General features: G+C 40.3%; 1 protein-coding gene across 8 annotated transcripts in view; it reads left to right on the top strand.

The window, feature by feature from the left end:
- Positions 1-17210, top strand: part of PTPRM (protein tyrosine phosphatase receptor type M) — a 770521-nt gene that overhangs the window by 629867 nt on the left and 123444 nt on the right. For all 8 annotated transcript variants that reach the window (XM_007517155.3, XM_060200700.1, XM_060200698.1 and 5 more), the window contains one exon: positions 14446-14533. In XM_007517155.3, the coding sequence (XP_007517217.1) occupies positions 14446-14533 (88 nt within the window). The remainder of the gene's footprint in view (positions 1-14445; positions 14534-17210) is intronic.

The raw sequence follows: 17210 nt of genomic DNA, 5'->3' as shown, positions 1-17210 counted from the left end.
AATCAACTGAGTCAGATACTTTGACCATCTTTAAAGCAGAGTGTCTGTCCTCTTTGGTACCATCTGTCAAAAGCTTCTCGTTGCCATACCTCCTTTGAGACCTTCATTTAATAATTATGGACTCCTTGGAATTGCCAGGGTAATGCAGTGAGGACAAGGCCAAGTCTACATTCTGGAATCTTTGAAAATTGATTCATTTCAGGATTACATCATGACCAAGAGGTTGATTTTTAAAAAGTAATTTTAACAGGGTATTGGATAGTGGCACACCTGGTTCAGTGCACGTAGTATGAAGCACAAGGACTCAAGCAAGTATCTGGATTCAGGTCCCCAGCTTCCCACCTGCAAGGAGGTCGCTTCACAAGTGGTGAAGCAGGTCTGCAGGTGTCTATCTTTCACTCTCTATCTCCCCCTCTCCTCTCAGATTTCCTCTGTCCTACCCAATAAAAATGGAGAAAATGGACACCAGGATTCATAGTACTGGCAAGGAGCCCCAGCATTAACCCTGGAGGCAAAAAAAAAAAAAAAAGGAATGTTAACCAAGTTTGCTATAATGAATATAACACTGTTGTAAATCCTTTGTACTTTTAACTCCTCCATAACATTAATCCTCATTATAAAATGAGCAGCAACAACCCCATCAGAGCCAGCCAAGAGAAATTCATGGCGCAAAACACTAGGACCAGCATAAGGATCCTGGTTCAAGCCCCCGGCTCCCCACCTGCTGGGGAGTCGATTCACAAGCAGTGAAGCAGGTCTGCAGGTGTCTGTCTTTCTCCCTCTCTGTCTTCCCCTCCTCTCTCCATTTCTCTCTGTCCTATCCAACAACAATGACAGCAATAACAACAAAGATAAACAACAAGGGTAGCAAAGCAGGAAAAAATGGCCTCCAGGAGCAGTGGGTTCATAGTGCTGGCACTGAGCCCCAGCAATGACCCTGGAGGCAAAAAAAAAAAAAAAAAAGAGAGAAAGAAAGAAAGAAGAAAAGAAAAGAAAGGAAAAAAGAAAGAAAAAGAAAAGAAAAGAGAAAGAAAGGCTAAAGAAATTTAGCCTGTGAATTTCAAAGAAATAGCAGAGCTTATTTCAAAGACAAGGGCCAGGGAGCAAAGGACTCTAAAGCCTCTAAATTGTCTCGTAGCATCCTTGGGTAAGGATATCATTTATTTGTAGAAATACAGAGGCTTCCAGCCCTGTGAGGATATCCTAGATTGGGATAAGAATGAGCAGACTTCATCATTAAACTCTCTGCCAGAAATCAAAGGAAAGACAAACTCAAGAAAATATTAAAATAGTTATTTTCTGCCTCTTAAAATTAATGTGCTAGGAACCAGGTGGTGGCACATTCTTTTTCTTTTCCAACAAGGGCAAAATAAATTTAATTTCACAGATAGAAGTGACAGTCTTCAATTCCACTGGCCTGATTAGTGATTTGTCTTGAAAATGAGTAGGTGTATCATTGTAGGCATAATTGGTTCTCAGAGTTTTATTTTTCGGAGCAAATGGGGTTTTTTTTTTACAATAAAATATACTTACTTAAGGCATTTATAAGTACTCAATACCTGTAGTTAAATTTCTACATAATTTCATTCAACAAACCTTTGTATTATTCATCTGAGTTATTATTATCATTAAAGATTTAATAATTTATGAGATGGTATAGTCAGAACCCTGCTCCTGCATATGCAGGGCCAGTAGCCAATCAAGAGTTCATGCATTAAAGCTTATTAATATTTCTTAAAGTGTATTTACTTATTGATTTATTTATTTTGGATAGAGAAAGAGAGAACCACATTTGCTGCACCACTCATGAAGCTTCTCCTTTGCATGTGGGGGCTGGAGGCTTGGACCCCTGTCCTTGTGCACTGTAATGGGTGGCACATTCTTTTGAACGCACATGTTACCATTTGAAAAGACCAGAGTTCAAGCCTTCCTGCACCTGGTCCCTACCTGCAGTGGGGAAACTTCACATCTGGTGAAATAGTGCTATAGGTGTCTCTCTTTGTCTGTCTGTATCTCTCCCACCTCAGTTTCTCTCTGTTTCTACCCAATAAATGAATGATAGAACAAATAAATAAATTAAAATTTCCAAAAATGAATGCTCCACCTAAACTCACCCTGCTCGTATCAAAAGAATCACTCTTTATAAATTGGCTTACTCTACTTAAGTTATCAGAGTCCTGGAGAACATTGGTCTTGTCCATTTAAAGTTCTCATACAGACAACATTCAAATGTGGTTACCATTTTTCATTTGTCTGGGTTTTTTCTCTTTTTTTTTTCTTTCTTTCTTTTTTTAAGTTTTATTTTAACTATTCTGTCTTATGTCACTCTGACCACTTGGTCAGTGGTTTTCAGGGTTTTTTTTTTTTTCTGCTAAGATACTCTTGAGAGATAGGTTGGACCATTATTGGGAATTTATTACTGCAGTCATTCTAAAGGTGAAAAGAAAGAGAGATTTGAAATTGGACAAATTTAGAGAAAAGCAGGAAGATTGAGAGTCGCTCTAGGGTGTACATGGCTTTCTATTCTCAGGAAAATCACTGTGTAGTCTTCAGAGGGCTAAGTGGAATGGAGAAGGCCTGCTCCTTTGAAAAAGTAGAAACCAGAAATGCTTGCTAGCTGATGGCCCCAGCCAGGTTAGCCTCAGAGTGTGGCATTCACAGAGCAAGGCAGTGTTCTCCCCCAATGTTGTGGCCAAGTGTGAGCAGCACTGAGCTCGGAGTAGAATGGCTTTGGACTCAGGACCCCTCCCTTCCTGCTGATGGACAACTGCCTGTTCTGTTTATGCCTTTGATCCTAAACTTTGATGCATGTGAAATTGAAATAAAATGATGTACCTGGTAGAACTTCAAGAAAGAACCCATAAGCATATATTATTCATGATGACACTGCTATGAAAAGCCACCTATTCTTAGCAATATTCAGAAGAGTGAAAATGTGCTCGATAGCTCAGCCAGACAGCTCGTGAGACTGATGCTAAGCATTGTATGATAATTTTTAGGCTTCACATCTTAATTGCATTATTAAAATAAAAAGAGAAGCTAGATAAAAGTAGGCAACATTACAACTATCACCAAGTTTATCACCAGCCTGGATCTACAAAATAAATAAAGCCTGAAAAATTTGAAATTAGATTAAGTTGCAATAAGATGGAGCAATTTGAGGTGCTAAGGTTGATTAATACTTTCCTTTTGGAAAAAAAATCAGTGATTATTCATTGTTAAAATAATGTTCAAGGGGCTGGGTGGTTGCACAGCTGGTTGAGTGCACATGTTAAAATGCACAAAGACCCAGGTTCCAGCCCCCCTGTCCCCACCTGCAGGGAGAACGCTTCAGGAAAGGTGAAGCAGTGCTGCAGATGTCTCTCTCTGTCTTTCCTCCTCTCTGTCACCTCCTTCCTCTTGATTTGTGGCTATTTCTATCCAATAAATAAATAAAATGAATTAGAAATTAAAAAGTGAGGAATATCAAAGGAGCCTACCTGGGATCACAACAAGACGGGACTAGAACTTTGGGAACCCACCAAATCACCAGAGCATCTAGAGACCCAGACCTCCAGCTCTACCCAGTTGAGAAACTTTTTTAAAGAACAAGCAGTATCAAAGATCACCTGAGACTGCAACAAGACGAGACTGGGGCTACCTTGGGAACCCACCAAGTCACCGGTGAGTGAAAACATATGTGGTTTGTGGACAGAGAGGAGCCTAAGGAGAGATTCCTAAGGCTAAAGCCCATATCTACTCCTGAGAGGCTGATAATAGTCTGACAGTTTGCCAGTTGAGGAGCCACCTGCAGTCTGTTTTACCAACAGTAAGACTGCTGAGGGGAGGAGAGGACTCCCCTATGACTCACCAAATGCAACTGTGAGTCTCCATTGCTACTGCTCTCAGAGGCTGAAGCAACATGGGGGGTTGGGGGGTGCTGTGCTGACATTGGGGAGCAGAGAACTAACCAGGAAACTCAGAAGAAGATATACACCCTGGTGTTCTAGCACTGAGACTATAGTGGGAGGCTTTCCACATTGTTATCCTGATGAGAACATGATGAATAATTGCCTCAGAACCTACAGACTTTAAATGGGACTTGTTTAGAAACTCACAGGGCCAAGCAGTACTGCCCGGCTTTGCAGAAAAGCTGAATTGAGCCCAGAGCTTTGGATCCTTGGGGTGTGGGTGTCTCTTTGTATAACCACTGTGCTCTCCCACACCCTGCTTTATCTCTTTGTCAAGAGTGAGTGATTAAGCTAAAAAAAAAAACTACTTATAGGTAAAAAAAACTCTCAGGCTACCCTACCCTATAAGGAAGAAAAAGAACAAAAGAGGCTTTAACAGCCACTGTGTTTCAACTCCAGGATTGAGATAACATTGAAAAAACTGTTAATTTCCACAACTATGAACTCTTTAAGTACCTTACTTAGACACAAATCAATCTAGGCAAGAGGGATCAGTGAACTGAAAAGTACTGAGAGAAGGATCTAATAACACACTATAATAATGGTTAAACCAAGGAGAAACATTGGAGAAATGAACCAAGACAAAAGTCCAGATAAAAGCCCCCCTGAAAGTAGAAGCACATAAGAATGAGATCAACATCCAAACATTAATTAAATTAGTCAGTCACAGGAGTGAGGAAAGAGTTTGAAAGAATTGTCATTAGAAATGCAGAAACAACAAAGTCTCTGAAAGAAAGCACTATCTCGAGGTAATTAGAGAGCTGAAAGCTGAAATAGCTGAGCTAAGAGCACAACTAGTTGAACAAGCTAATACAGTGTCAAACAGGGTAACAAAATAGCTGAGCTACAGAAAACAACAGAGGGGAGAGAGTAGAATAAATGAAGCAGAAAGCAGAATTAGCAATATCAAGGACGAATTAGAGAAAACTAAGAAAGAAATAAAAGATCTCAAAAACAGATTAAGAGAAAACAACAAAAGAGACATATAGGATGACTTCAAAAGAAATAATATAGGCATTATAGGCCTACCAGAGGAAGAAAGAGAGGGAGGAGAAGAAAGCATTCTACAGGACATAATAGCTGAGAACTTTCCTAATCTAGACAACATCAAAGATATAAAGGTTCAAGAAGCCCAGAGGGTCCCAAAGAGAATTAACCCAGACTTAAATACACCACAAAACATCATATTTAGAATGAAAGGAATAAAGATAAAGGATCCTGAAGGCTGCAAGAGAAAAACAAAGAGTCACCTACAGAGGAAAACCCATAAGATTAGCAGCAGACTTCTCCACACAAACACTACAGGTCAGAAGAGAGAGGCAAGATATCTATCAAGTGCTCAATGAGAAAGGCTTTCAACCAAGACTACTGTATTTCGCTAGACTGTCATTCAGACTAGATGGAGGCATCAAAACCTTCTCAGACAAGCAACAGTTGACGGAATCAACTATCACCAAGCCTGCCCTGAAAGAAGTTCTGAACAGTCTCATAAATAATCAGATCACCATAAACATGCCATATGTCAGGACACTCTAAAAATCTATAATAATGGCATTAAAATATCTTCAATCTATAATATCAATAAATGTCAATGGCTTGAATTCACCTATTAAAAGGCACAGAGTAGGAAGATGGATCAGAAAATACAACGCAAGCTTATGTTGTCTGCAGGAATCCCACCTAACTCAACAAGACAAACACAAACTCAAAGTGATAGGTTGGGTAACTAACTACCATACAAGCCAATAGACTACACACACACACACACACAAAAAAAGGTCAGGAACAGCTATGCTCATATATGACACAATAGACCTTGAAATTAGTAAAATTTAAAAAGATAGGAATGGACATTACTTTGTGCTCAGAGGATCAATCAATCAAGAGGACTTAGTGATTATCAACATCTATGCAACATCTATGCATCTATGCAAGGAGAGGCCATCTAAATACATCAAGAATATACTGAAAGAGCTACAGCAATATATTAACAGCAACACAGTCCTAGTAGGGGGCTTCAACACCCTACTCTTTCAACTTGACAGATCAACCAGGCATAAAATCAATAAAGAAACGAGGGTGCTAAATGAAGAGATAGATACACTAGAACTATTGGACATTTTCAGAGTAAAAATGGTGATTCCACCATTTTCAACCCATCTTGGATGGAGCTTGAAGAAATCATTTAAAGTGAAGTAAGTCAGAAACAGAAGGATGAATATGGGATGATCTCATTCAGAGGCAGAAGTTGAAAACCAAGATCAGAAGAGAAAACACTCAGCAGAACTTGGACTGGAGCTGGTGTATTGCACCAAAGTCAAAGACTCTGGGGGGGAGGGTTCATTCAGGTCCTGGAACAGGATGGCAGAGGACCTCGTGACGGTTGTATTGTTATGTAGAAAAATGAGAAATGTTATGCATGTACAAACTATCGTATTTACTGCCGACTGTAAAACATTAATCCCCCAATAAAGAAATAAATATTTTTTAAGAAAGTAATAATGTTCAACTTGTTTGAAAAGAACAGCTTATATAGCTGGATTTGTGTTTTCACTCAGTCCCTTTGTATAAGCAAGTGTCACCTGCTTTCTCTGGTCACGTCTGGCCCAAACATTAGCTATTGACAATGACTAAGGGTCTGAATTTCTGGAGCCAGCCACCTCCCATTGGCACTCTATTTTGTGACTCATCAGGCAATTTTAGGTGTCTTTACTGGCGTTAGTATGATAGCAATCAGTAGTTTATATGGCCCTAGTAAAATACAGCACTTGGAAGAAATAGGAGAGAAATATTGCAGAAAACAAAGAAAGTTCAGAGACTTTGCATGCCCCAGTGAGTTCATCTTCCTTCTTTCAAGACGATGATTCTAGTCATTTTACGTGCACAGTTTTATTCATATGAGAAAGGGAGGAAAAATTCAATTTCATAAGCTCCTTAAAAAAAAAAAACTTGACCCTGCACTGTCTGAAAACATACTGTGCATTATGTATAGCCTTGACCCACACTCCTTTTTTCCTGGCAGCTTTTCTGTTGAGGAGGATTTTTCCCCCTCTGCTTTTTAATATCTGGGAACTGTGGCGTCTTGAACAGACTGCATCATTCTGGTGTAACGCTCTCTTGAGGTGGGCAACTGAGATGTATAATTATATCCTGTGGAAAATGATGCTGGGAGGAGGACTGGGAAGGAGGAAATTATTGACTCACAAAAACATGTTTCCTATTCATAAAAAAAAAAGACTGTGCAGGATGTTCAATTTCCTTCTGTTCTGTGCCCATGAAGAGAGCCGCATCTTAAAGTAGAGAAGTCATTGGCATTCACTGGAGCTTGCCTGGCTTCATTTTTATTGTTTCAGAGACTTATTATTCTTCAGAGTGGTTCCCATGTTTGCTGCCTTTGCTCAGTGTATATGAGCAGCTAAGGTAGTCAGAGGAAACACTTTAATTACATTTTAAGTAGAGTCAACGCATAAGTATATTTATAAAAATTCCAACAGAAGGTGCAGTGAGACCATTAACTTAAATCCCCCAAATGTAGAAAGGGTTTTCTTTTTTTCATAAGAAAAATCCCATTGTTGGTGTGTTAAATTGTATCTTCATATTAAAATTCTGCCCTAAACACTAAATATTGCCTCTAAGTGTGCATATTTAAGTGTGTGTGTGTGTGTGTGTGTGTGTGTGTGTGTAGTGTGCGTGTGCGTGTGTGTGTGGTGTGTTTAAAATTCCACCTGTAGAAAGTGTAGTGAGAGGGGAGGCTGTCATCACCTGCTAGGAGTGTAGGGTGGACGGCGTCATCGGATGCTACAGGATATGCTCTTAGCCATGTGACCCTGGACTACTGCCTGTGCTCACGCTCAGTGAACCTCTTTTTCAAAGTCATGCCTGTTCTTTGTTGCCTTTGATCTGAGAGAAGAGCTACTTATACATGTGTCAAACAAAGCCTGGGAGGTTAGATAGATGGAGAAGTTGGAAGTTGCACTTGAACTAGAATGTGTGTGTTTTTTTTTTCTTGACTGTAACTGAGGCCCTCCCATGGCATAGTCAGAAGCCAGACATGAGCATATACTGGGGAATTCTCTGATTCCGCCAAGGAACTTCTCCTTTGTCAGCACTAGGGGAATTCAAAGCCTGGTTGACTTTACTGCTAACAAATTCTGTATGAACAGCTTTTCTATAGATAGGATGTCTATCATGTGGTGATGACTTATTTCCCAAGATTATGTACTAGTTCAGAGTTAAATGCTCAGAGTATTCAGCAATTCAGTTTATACACACTTGGGGCCAGGCATTTTACATTACAGTGTGCAAGGTCCTAGGTTCAAGCCCCTGGTCCGCATCTGCAGGGGGAAAGCTTCACGAGTGGTAAAGCAGGGCTGTAGGTGTGTCACTGTCTCTCTCCCTATCTCCCCCCTTCCCTCTCAATTTCTCTCTGTCTCTATGCAATAATAAATAAATAATATTTTTAAATATATACAACAATTGTAAAAGAAAACATTTCACTTTTGACCTAATTATTTTAAAGGTTTATTTATTTTTATGAGAGGAAGGAAGAGAGAGATATTCCAGAGCATCTCTTGCTAGTAGCATTTTGCAGGGTGGGGGATGAAAACTGTGGCCCCGTGCTCAACCCTTGAGCAGTACTTTAGACCTTGGGGGGAGGCAGAAAAAAAAAAGAGAGCTGAAGAATCTTTTGTTCTTACCCAATGGAAAAAACTCAGGGTGATTATGTGAAGATGTACATTAACGTGCTCATTTTATTAAACAGATATTTAAAGCTAAAATACATATGGACATAATAAAATGGCTGCATAGCAGTATTACTTACTGGCAGAACAGCTCACTTGGAGCTGTTGTGTCATGTGTGCAGCCCAAGTTCAAGTCCTGCCCCTGCCACACTGAAAAATGCTCTGGTCCTGGTTTCTTTTGCTCACTAAATCAATAAATAAACTTAGCCTCCATAACAAGGAGATGAATCTTGTCAAGGTGACTGACTCAGAGAACCCTTCCTTCCATCCTCTCTCTCTGTCTGTCTCTCTCTCTGGCTTGTTCTCTACATCAAGGATAAGGACAAATGTCCTTAACAATGAAAATGTATTTATATGAAAATTAGCTGTGTAATTGGAAGCAGAACTATTCCTGAAAATACGAGACTCCGTCACCTGATAACCGTTGAAACTATGGAAGCCACTAGTCCTCTGATCCTTTATCTTGCACCCACTCTGTTTTCCTTCCCCGCCCCCACCAATGGGGGGGTGTTGATAGTTTACAGTATAGTTTTTTTCTTTTTTGTTTTTTTTTGCCTCCGGGGTTATTTCTGGGCCTCAGTGCCGGCTATAGGAATCCACTGTTCACAGCAGCCATTTTTTTCCCAGTATAGTCTTTAACCCATAGGCACAACCTCTCATCTCCCCTTAGAGGTGTCTAGGAGACACAGCATGGCACTAATGTCCCTTCACCCTGTCCCTCTCCCTCCTTCCCCAGAGTCCTTTGCTTTGCTGCAACAGGCCACACCCAGGCCAGGTTTCACCTTGTGTTTTACCTTACTGTTCTTATAAAAAATATTTATTATTATCTTTAATTATTGGATGGAGACAGCCAGAAATCGAGAGGGAGATAGACAGAAAGACACCTGCAGCCCTGCTTCACCATTCGCAAAGCTTTCCCCCTGCAGGTGTGGGCTGGGGACTGGAGCCCCTGTCCTTGCACGTTGTAACATGTGTGCTCAACCCGGCCCCTGTCCCTTATATTCTTAAGTCCTACCTATGTGGAACTAAATGAAATCATTCCATATTGCCTTTCTCTTTCTGGTTTGTCTCACTCAACATAATACTTTCAAGTTGTGCCCAGGATATTGTATCATCATCTGTAACAACTGTATGCATGTACAACTCTCTTAGCCACTCATCTGTCATTGAACACCTGAGTTCCTTCCAAGTTTGGGCTCTTACCAATGGTGCAGCTATGAACATAGGTGTGCATAGGGCTTTTCAGATAGGTGATTTTGGTTTTCACTTGTTATGTCCCCAGGAGACAGATTGCTGGTTCATAAGATAGGTCCATTTCTGGTGTTCTATGAGTCTCCAGGCTGTTTCCAAAGGGGTTGGACCAATTTACATTCCCAACGGCAATGTAGAAAGGCAAGTCCCTTCCTCCCCTTCCCCCCATGCCCACAATCCCTTCAACGGTTGATAAATCTGTCTTTTCTAGTGTGTGATATTCTCACCAGTATAAAGAAGTAGCTCATTGTTGTTCTGATTTGTATTTCCTTGATCATAGTGACTTTGAGCTTTTTTTCATAGGTCTGTTGGCCTGTTGGATCTCTTTTTTGGAAGGATTCTGTCCATGTTTTCCTTCTCATTTTTCTTTCTTTTTTTTTTCTTTCCTTACCATTTTTATTTCTCTCCTTTTTAATAAATTTAATTAATTTATTTTAATTAGAAACATGCAAAGAGGAAGATACATACAGAAGCCAGAGAACTGTTCAGCTCTGGCTTGTGGTGGTGCTAGAAGTTGACCTAGGGCCTTTGCAGCCTCAGGTATGAAAGGCTTTTTGCATAATCATGATGCTGTCTTCCCAGAGCCCTCACCATTTTTCATGGGGCTGTTTGTCCTTTTATTGTTGAGTTTCATGAGTTCTTTGTGCAATTTTCATTATCAGCCCTCTGTTCAGTCTATGACACACAGCCCCACTCTGTGGTAGAGGTCTCTCTGTTTTTGCTTTGCTTTGATTTTGTTTGATAAATAACACATTTTGCTACTAAACATAATTCACAAAATTCCTGGAAAGGTATTTGGAGAGGTTAATGTCAAGAATCCCCATTTCTGCTGTTGTTTTTCTGCATTCAACACAGGATCCTATATGATAGGAAAACTTGCTATTTTGAAAAAATATTGAACAGTGCAATTATTGCTATATTTGTTATATTCTCTTTTGGTAAACCTTCATTTAGAGACAAGGAAATAAGATCCAAGCATAGAAAATAATTGTTGGCCATTTGTATTTATTTAAGTGGATTTAATACTCTTTTCTTTATTTCCACTTTCTGTTTGTGATTAATAGTAGGATACAGGATTGTGACTTTGCCGGGTATAATTCCAAACCACACCCAGCAAAGTTCTGATAACAGTGTTTTCTCCAGAGTTCTTATTACGGTACGAGTAGTTCAAAAAATAGCAATGAACTAAGAATTAGAAATCTTTCACAAATACAAGCTGGTGTGTCATAAGCTGGACATGCCTCTCAACTGTAAAAAGGGGAAGCAGTCCCTTTATATCTGAACTGCTCTCCTGAGTAGTTGGGACAATGGACTGTATCTATAATATGCATGTAATGATGTCCACTGTAATAAATGCTGAGACGGGGTAACAGTTGAGCCTACCATTACAAATACATATATAGGAAACCATTGGTGAGAAGGGCGGTAATTGTTTCATTGTTGATTTGTATGTTTTCAGGCCATTGGTTAAATGAAAATAAATTAAAATAACTGTTCTTAAAAGCAAAGGCTATTGGAAGTCTTGTGATTACCACAAATGCTAAAGAAACACAGCTGAGATGTCAGGACCATCTCCTACAATAAGCCATCTTTCAAGTGTGAAGACACTGCTATGGCCAAGAGTGGCTTTGCTTCATGTCACTAAGCAGCACTTTCTGTTACTGCTGAACAAGATCCTCTTGCCCTAGGCCGCTGCCGACAATACCTCCCCCCTTCTCTTTCTCTCCCTCCCCCTCCCTCCTTCCCCCCCCCCCCCCCCGTTTATTTGCTCATCCTGTCATAATGTTAACTAGTCCCCTAGTACCCGTGGATCTATAGGGAGACATCGAAGTCCTCCGCCTTTTCCATCTTCCTAATAAAACTAAAACAAATGCGAGAAAAATACTTTTTTTTTTGATGGATAGAAAAAAAAGGTAAAGGGAAATGAACTTGGTAATTACATCACGACAAACTCGCAGTAGAATAAAATTGGTATAATGAAAGTCAAATAATAGTCATTACTCAACTGTAAAATAATTGTCATTCATAGAGTAACAAAGACACTATTTACAAAGAGTATGACTTTAAAATCTTTGGAGCTGTTTTTAAAGGCACAGTCTACAGCTAAATAGAGGTTACATGTTTGAATAAACCCCCTGATCATATGATGGTCTCGTTCTAGATAAAATCAACAAGTGCAACAAGGGCAACACAAGGAAATAAGTAAATATTTTTTTTAAAAAAAAATTTAAAAATCAACTAGTGGTTTTTACTGTTAGTATTTCGATTACTTAATGTATTAATAGCCTGGAGATGTTTTCACTTGTCCTTACTCTGTCTCATACAGTAGTTGCCCCTTTAATCAGCAAGGAGAATTCAGTTTTAGAGAAGTCAAAGCCTCTAAGTAAAATTTACAGTTCCTCTATTGGCCCAAGAGCTCCTGTATTGATAATAAGAGGAAACAACCGCAATGCCAAGGCAAGTAGAGGGTAAGGAAGAGCTTCCGTTCTAGGCGACACCTTGTAACATCCCCCAGAGCATATCTGAGATTGCGTATTCCGGGCGCCATCTTCTTTGACCCTAAAGCCTTTCAGACTTGTGCTTTCATGCACCTGCTCTACTCTAGCTTGTGTCTTCTTCCTCCTCTCTCCCATTTGGTGTGAAGAAGCATAAGGGTAGCTACAACAATGACAAGAATTTCCTTTTGCTAAATGACTCTTCTTGCCTGACATTTTTCTTCCGATCAAGGTAAAATGCATGGACTACAGAGGACATAAAAGTCTCCGGTTTTTTTTTTTTTTTTTTTTTTTTTTTTTAGGGAGTCATGCTGTAGCGCAGTGGGTTAAGTGCAACTGGCACAAAGCACAAGGACTGGCGTAAGGATCCCAGTTCGAGCTCCCGGCTCCCCACCTGCAGGGGAGTCACTTCACAGGTGGTGAAGCAGGTCTGCAGGTGTCTGTCTTTCTCACCCTCTCTCTGTCTTCCCCTCCTCTCTCCATTTCTCTCTGTCCTATCCAACAACAATGACATCAATAACAACAATAATGACTACAATAAAACAAGGGCAACAAAAGGGAATAAATAAAATTTTTTTTAAAAAAAGGGAAAAAAGCCTCCGTTTGGTGTTGTTGTTTCTCAACTGAGAGCAGAGAATGTTTTTGTTATCACTAGAATAGAAAGTATGTATCTAACTAATAACATGAGTATTAAAGACCTTGGTTCATAATGATGCCAAATGCTTACATAAATGGACATCTAAACTTCATTAAAAATGAAAACTCAATCTGAATTTATTAGATTATTAGAGGGTTTTGGCCATACATTAGTACATGCCATACATTAGTAATGCCATACCTTAGTACATGCAAGTAGCCAAGTTCATTCAATGCCCCAGGCCCAACCTGTGGTGGTGGTGGGGGGGGTGAATTATTTCATGAGAGATGAAGCAGGGCTACAAGTGTCTCTCTTTCTCTCTCCAACTTTATCCCCTACTCTCCTCTCAGTTCTCTCTGTCTTTATAAAGAGAAGGGAAGGGAAGGGAAGGGAAGGGAAGGAAAAAAGGAAGAATGGAAGGAAAGAAGGAAGGAAGAAAGGAAGGAAGGAAGGGAGGAAGGAAGGAAGGAAGGAAGGGAAAGACCAGAGGAAGGAGAAAGATACTTTTATATCTCTTAGGAGAACATGAAAAATGGCAATATAATTAAGAAGTTGAAAGAAATGTTCAGTTTTTGTGTACAAAATTCAATTAGAAAAGCTATAATCATTGAAACTTTTCACTTCTATTAGTGATTGAACAATGTTTTGTAAAATTTAATAATTTCAAGGGTACAATTTCAAGCCCACACATGCTATGAGTAAGTTACCATACCCTCCACCAAAGCTCCATAAGCGTTCAATCGCATCTGCTGGTTTGAACAGCTAGATTTCAGGTTCACTCAGTGCCCGTATGTCTGCATGCAAAGTAATTAGAGGGAAACAAAGTGCTAAATGAAACAGTTAAGATACAAAGTGGCTTGGGGTGGGGGGGGTCAGGCGGTAGCGCAGCGGGTTAAGTGCACATGTCGCAAAGCACAAGGACCTAAAGGCATAAAGATCCTGGTTTGAGCCCTTGCTCCCCACCTACAGAGCACTCGATTCACGAGCCGTGAAGCAGGTCTGTAGGTATCTGTCTTTCTGTCCTCCGCTCTGTCTTCCCCTCCTCTCTCTATTTCTCTCTGTCCTATCCAACAGCAAGGACATCAATAACAACAATAATAATAACCACAACAACGATAAAACAAAAGGGAAAAAAATAGCCTCCAGGAGCAGTGGATTCATAATGCAGGTGCAGGGCCCCAGCAATAACCCTGGAGGCAAAAAAAAAAAAAAAGATACAAAGTGGCTTAATAACCCACCATTTACTCCTGTGAACTCCATCCATTGACTCCCGATGTACAGGTCTTTTTAAGAACATCCTCCAATGTTAAGATCCCTGTGTTTACTGCACCAAATTGTAATTCTTAGTGTCACTTTTCTTTTTCTTCCAGAGTTTCTTTGAAGGGCAGTCTGCACCGTGGGACTCTGCTAAGAAGGATGAGAACAGAATGAAGAACAGATACGGGAACATCATTGCGTGTAAGTGTCAACAGAGTGAGCTGTACTGTGGTCTCGCTTTCCTTCCTCAGCTCTGAAGAACGACCTCCAGCAGCATGCGGTGTGGATTTACAGTGCAGTTATTACTTCCATCCTGTTAGCAAAGTGGTGTTATACCCCCATTAAAGAAAAGGGAAAGGACCTAAGCGCCCCTCTGCGTCAATGTATCTTGTTATGGGGATAGTTTTACTTTGAGATTTAAGGTTTGGGTAGCACAGGGAACGTTAAAATGCTAAGAAATAAAACACATTCTAGGAGTGAGCATAATAGTCCTAATGTTTCCCAGCTGCTACATGAAAATAAATAGCAATAATGATGCACAGCATGCCTTAGCGTGAGGAGTTTGGAGTTCTCCGCAAACAGTAACTCATTAATCCTCTGGACACACGGGTGAGGTGGGTCAGTAATTGCCCCATTTTAAGGACAGGAGACTGAAACTCAGAAGTTAAATGATAGTGCCCATCTCACAACACTCATTAGCAAAAGAGCTAGGATTCTAGCTCAGAAATTCCCAGTTCCTGTGAAACTGAATGTTACTAATCCATAATGCTTTGGACAGATTTTAAATCGAGTCCAACCTCATTAATGTTCTGTAATGATGCTGAGACGGGTGGTAGATTGATGAGCCTCCTTCCAGCAGGGCTGAAGTCAGCCGTTCCATGGTATTATGATGCTCTCAGACACACACAAGGATGCACTGGTACCCATAAGGTACTCGCAGAATTTATACTATTTCTAAAGGTATAAAAAATAAAACAAAGATGTGAGGATAGCCTTGGCATGCTCCCAGTGCATCGTAGCTTGCTACTTAGTGGGAACAAACTTGAAGTGTTTGGGTATTCCAGGGATGGAATCTATTTGCTTTATTGACTGTGAAGGGACAGTCAAGTCTCTCTGCCCGTGTTAACTTCTCTTGGTAGAACAGTACAGCTTCTAGAGCAGCGCTAATCAGTGTCATTTCCTGTGATGTTCTGTGCCTTCTATAAGCATATAAGCATTTGAAATATAGCTGGTCCTACTAAGGACTTGACTGTTCAGTTATTTTTCATTTTAATTTTCTGAACATCGGTAGTTGATTAGACTAGCAGCTCCCCTGCTGGGTGGTTCATATCTACCATACCTGATAAGAAAAGGCAGATGCCAGGGCTTACATATTATGTGACATAGCTCAAATGAGTATGGCCTATCCATATTTTTCCTTTGGCCACTGGTTTGTATGTGACAAATGAGTGCTAACTTCAAGTATTTTATTTGTTCTTCTTAAAAAGAGAGAGAGAATTCTGTGCCTACATGGCACGTCACTCAGTTATGTCAGACGCCTTTGATTTACTTTCCCTTATTTTTATTTTATTTATTTATTTGGCACTGGAGCCCTACACATGAGTGATTTCATGGTAGACTAGACCTTTTTTTTGTTTCCATTTTAATTCAAGATAGAAGGACAGAAAAGGAAAGACATCACAGTGCTGCTAAGAACCTAACTTCTCTTCACATATTTACACATTGTTATCCCATGAGAGCATCTAAAATCTACTGCCTAAGCCAATTTCCAGTTTCATTATGGTTTTATTAACTGACCACCATGCTGGACGTTAGATTTCTGAACTCCTTCGTTCTATACTGCTCCAACCTGTATTTATTAATCAATATTTCCCCATGTCTCTGCCCTTTTCACTGCTGCTGTGTATTGATTTTTTTAGCTACCATATGTAAATACAGAATTTTTTTCCTTTCTCTAACTTGTTTCCCTTAGCATAATGTCCCCCAAGTTCATCCTCTGCTGTTTCTGACAGTTGTCTTCACTCATTTTCTAAATTCTCTCTACAACTGCCAGTGGTTGGTTATTTACATAATTCTCCACAAGGCTGTTTGCTGGCTTATCCAGAGATTATCAATCACTTAGACCACCTGGCAAGCACTGATTAATGCTTCCACAATAGAATGTCCAAATTGGGCCACTCCTGCTAATCCACTGCAGCTACATTGCATAATGCTGATGCGACAGTATCACTACTGTTTGCTTAGATACCAGCAGGGCCCTGGCGCCAGTCTGTGCCTTCCTGTCTCTGCCTCAAGCCTCCGGGTCCGAGGATCATTTCACCTAAAGGTGACCCCAGTCCACCGCAGGCTCTTGAGTTGACCCTAATGAATAATCATGGTGGAACTGTTTTAAGTTGAGGCTGTCTTTAGTTACAAAAGTGAGCAATAAATCTTAGCTAGTACTAGAGTTGTGGAAAATCCTGAAGGAGAAACTTCTTTTTTAAAAATTTATTTATATTCCCTTTTGTTGCCCTTGTTTTTTTATTGTTGTTGTAGTTATTATTGTTGTTGTTATTGGTGTCATCGTTGTGTAGGACAGAAATGGGGGGGAAGAGAAAGATAGACACCTGCATATCTGCTTCACCGCTTGTGAAGTGACCCCCCCTTGCAGGTGGGGAACCAGGGGCTCGAACCGGGATCCTTACACCGGTCCTTGCGCTTCGTGCCACATGCACTTAACGGAAAAACTTTTTAAAAAGAATTTATTCCTGGAGCCCGGTGGTGGCACACCTGGTTAAGTATACACATTACAATGTGCAAGGATCCAGGTTCGAGCCCCCAGTCCCCACCTGCAGGGGGAAAGCTTTACAAGTGGTGAAGCAGGGCTGCAGGTGTTCCC

The sequence above is a fragment of the Erinaceus europaeus genome, chromosome 10, assembly GCF_950295315.1.
Source record: "Erinaceus europaeus chromosome 10, mEriEur2.1, whole genome shotgun sequence".
NCBI classification, from domain to species: domain Eukaryota; kingdom Metazoa; phylum Chordata; class Mammalia; order Eulipotyphla; family Erinaceidae; genus Erinaceus; species Erinaceus europaeus.
The sequence above is the reverse complement of the archived record's forward strand: the minus strand, read 5'-3'. Positions and strand labels throughout refer to the sequence as shown.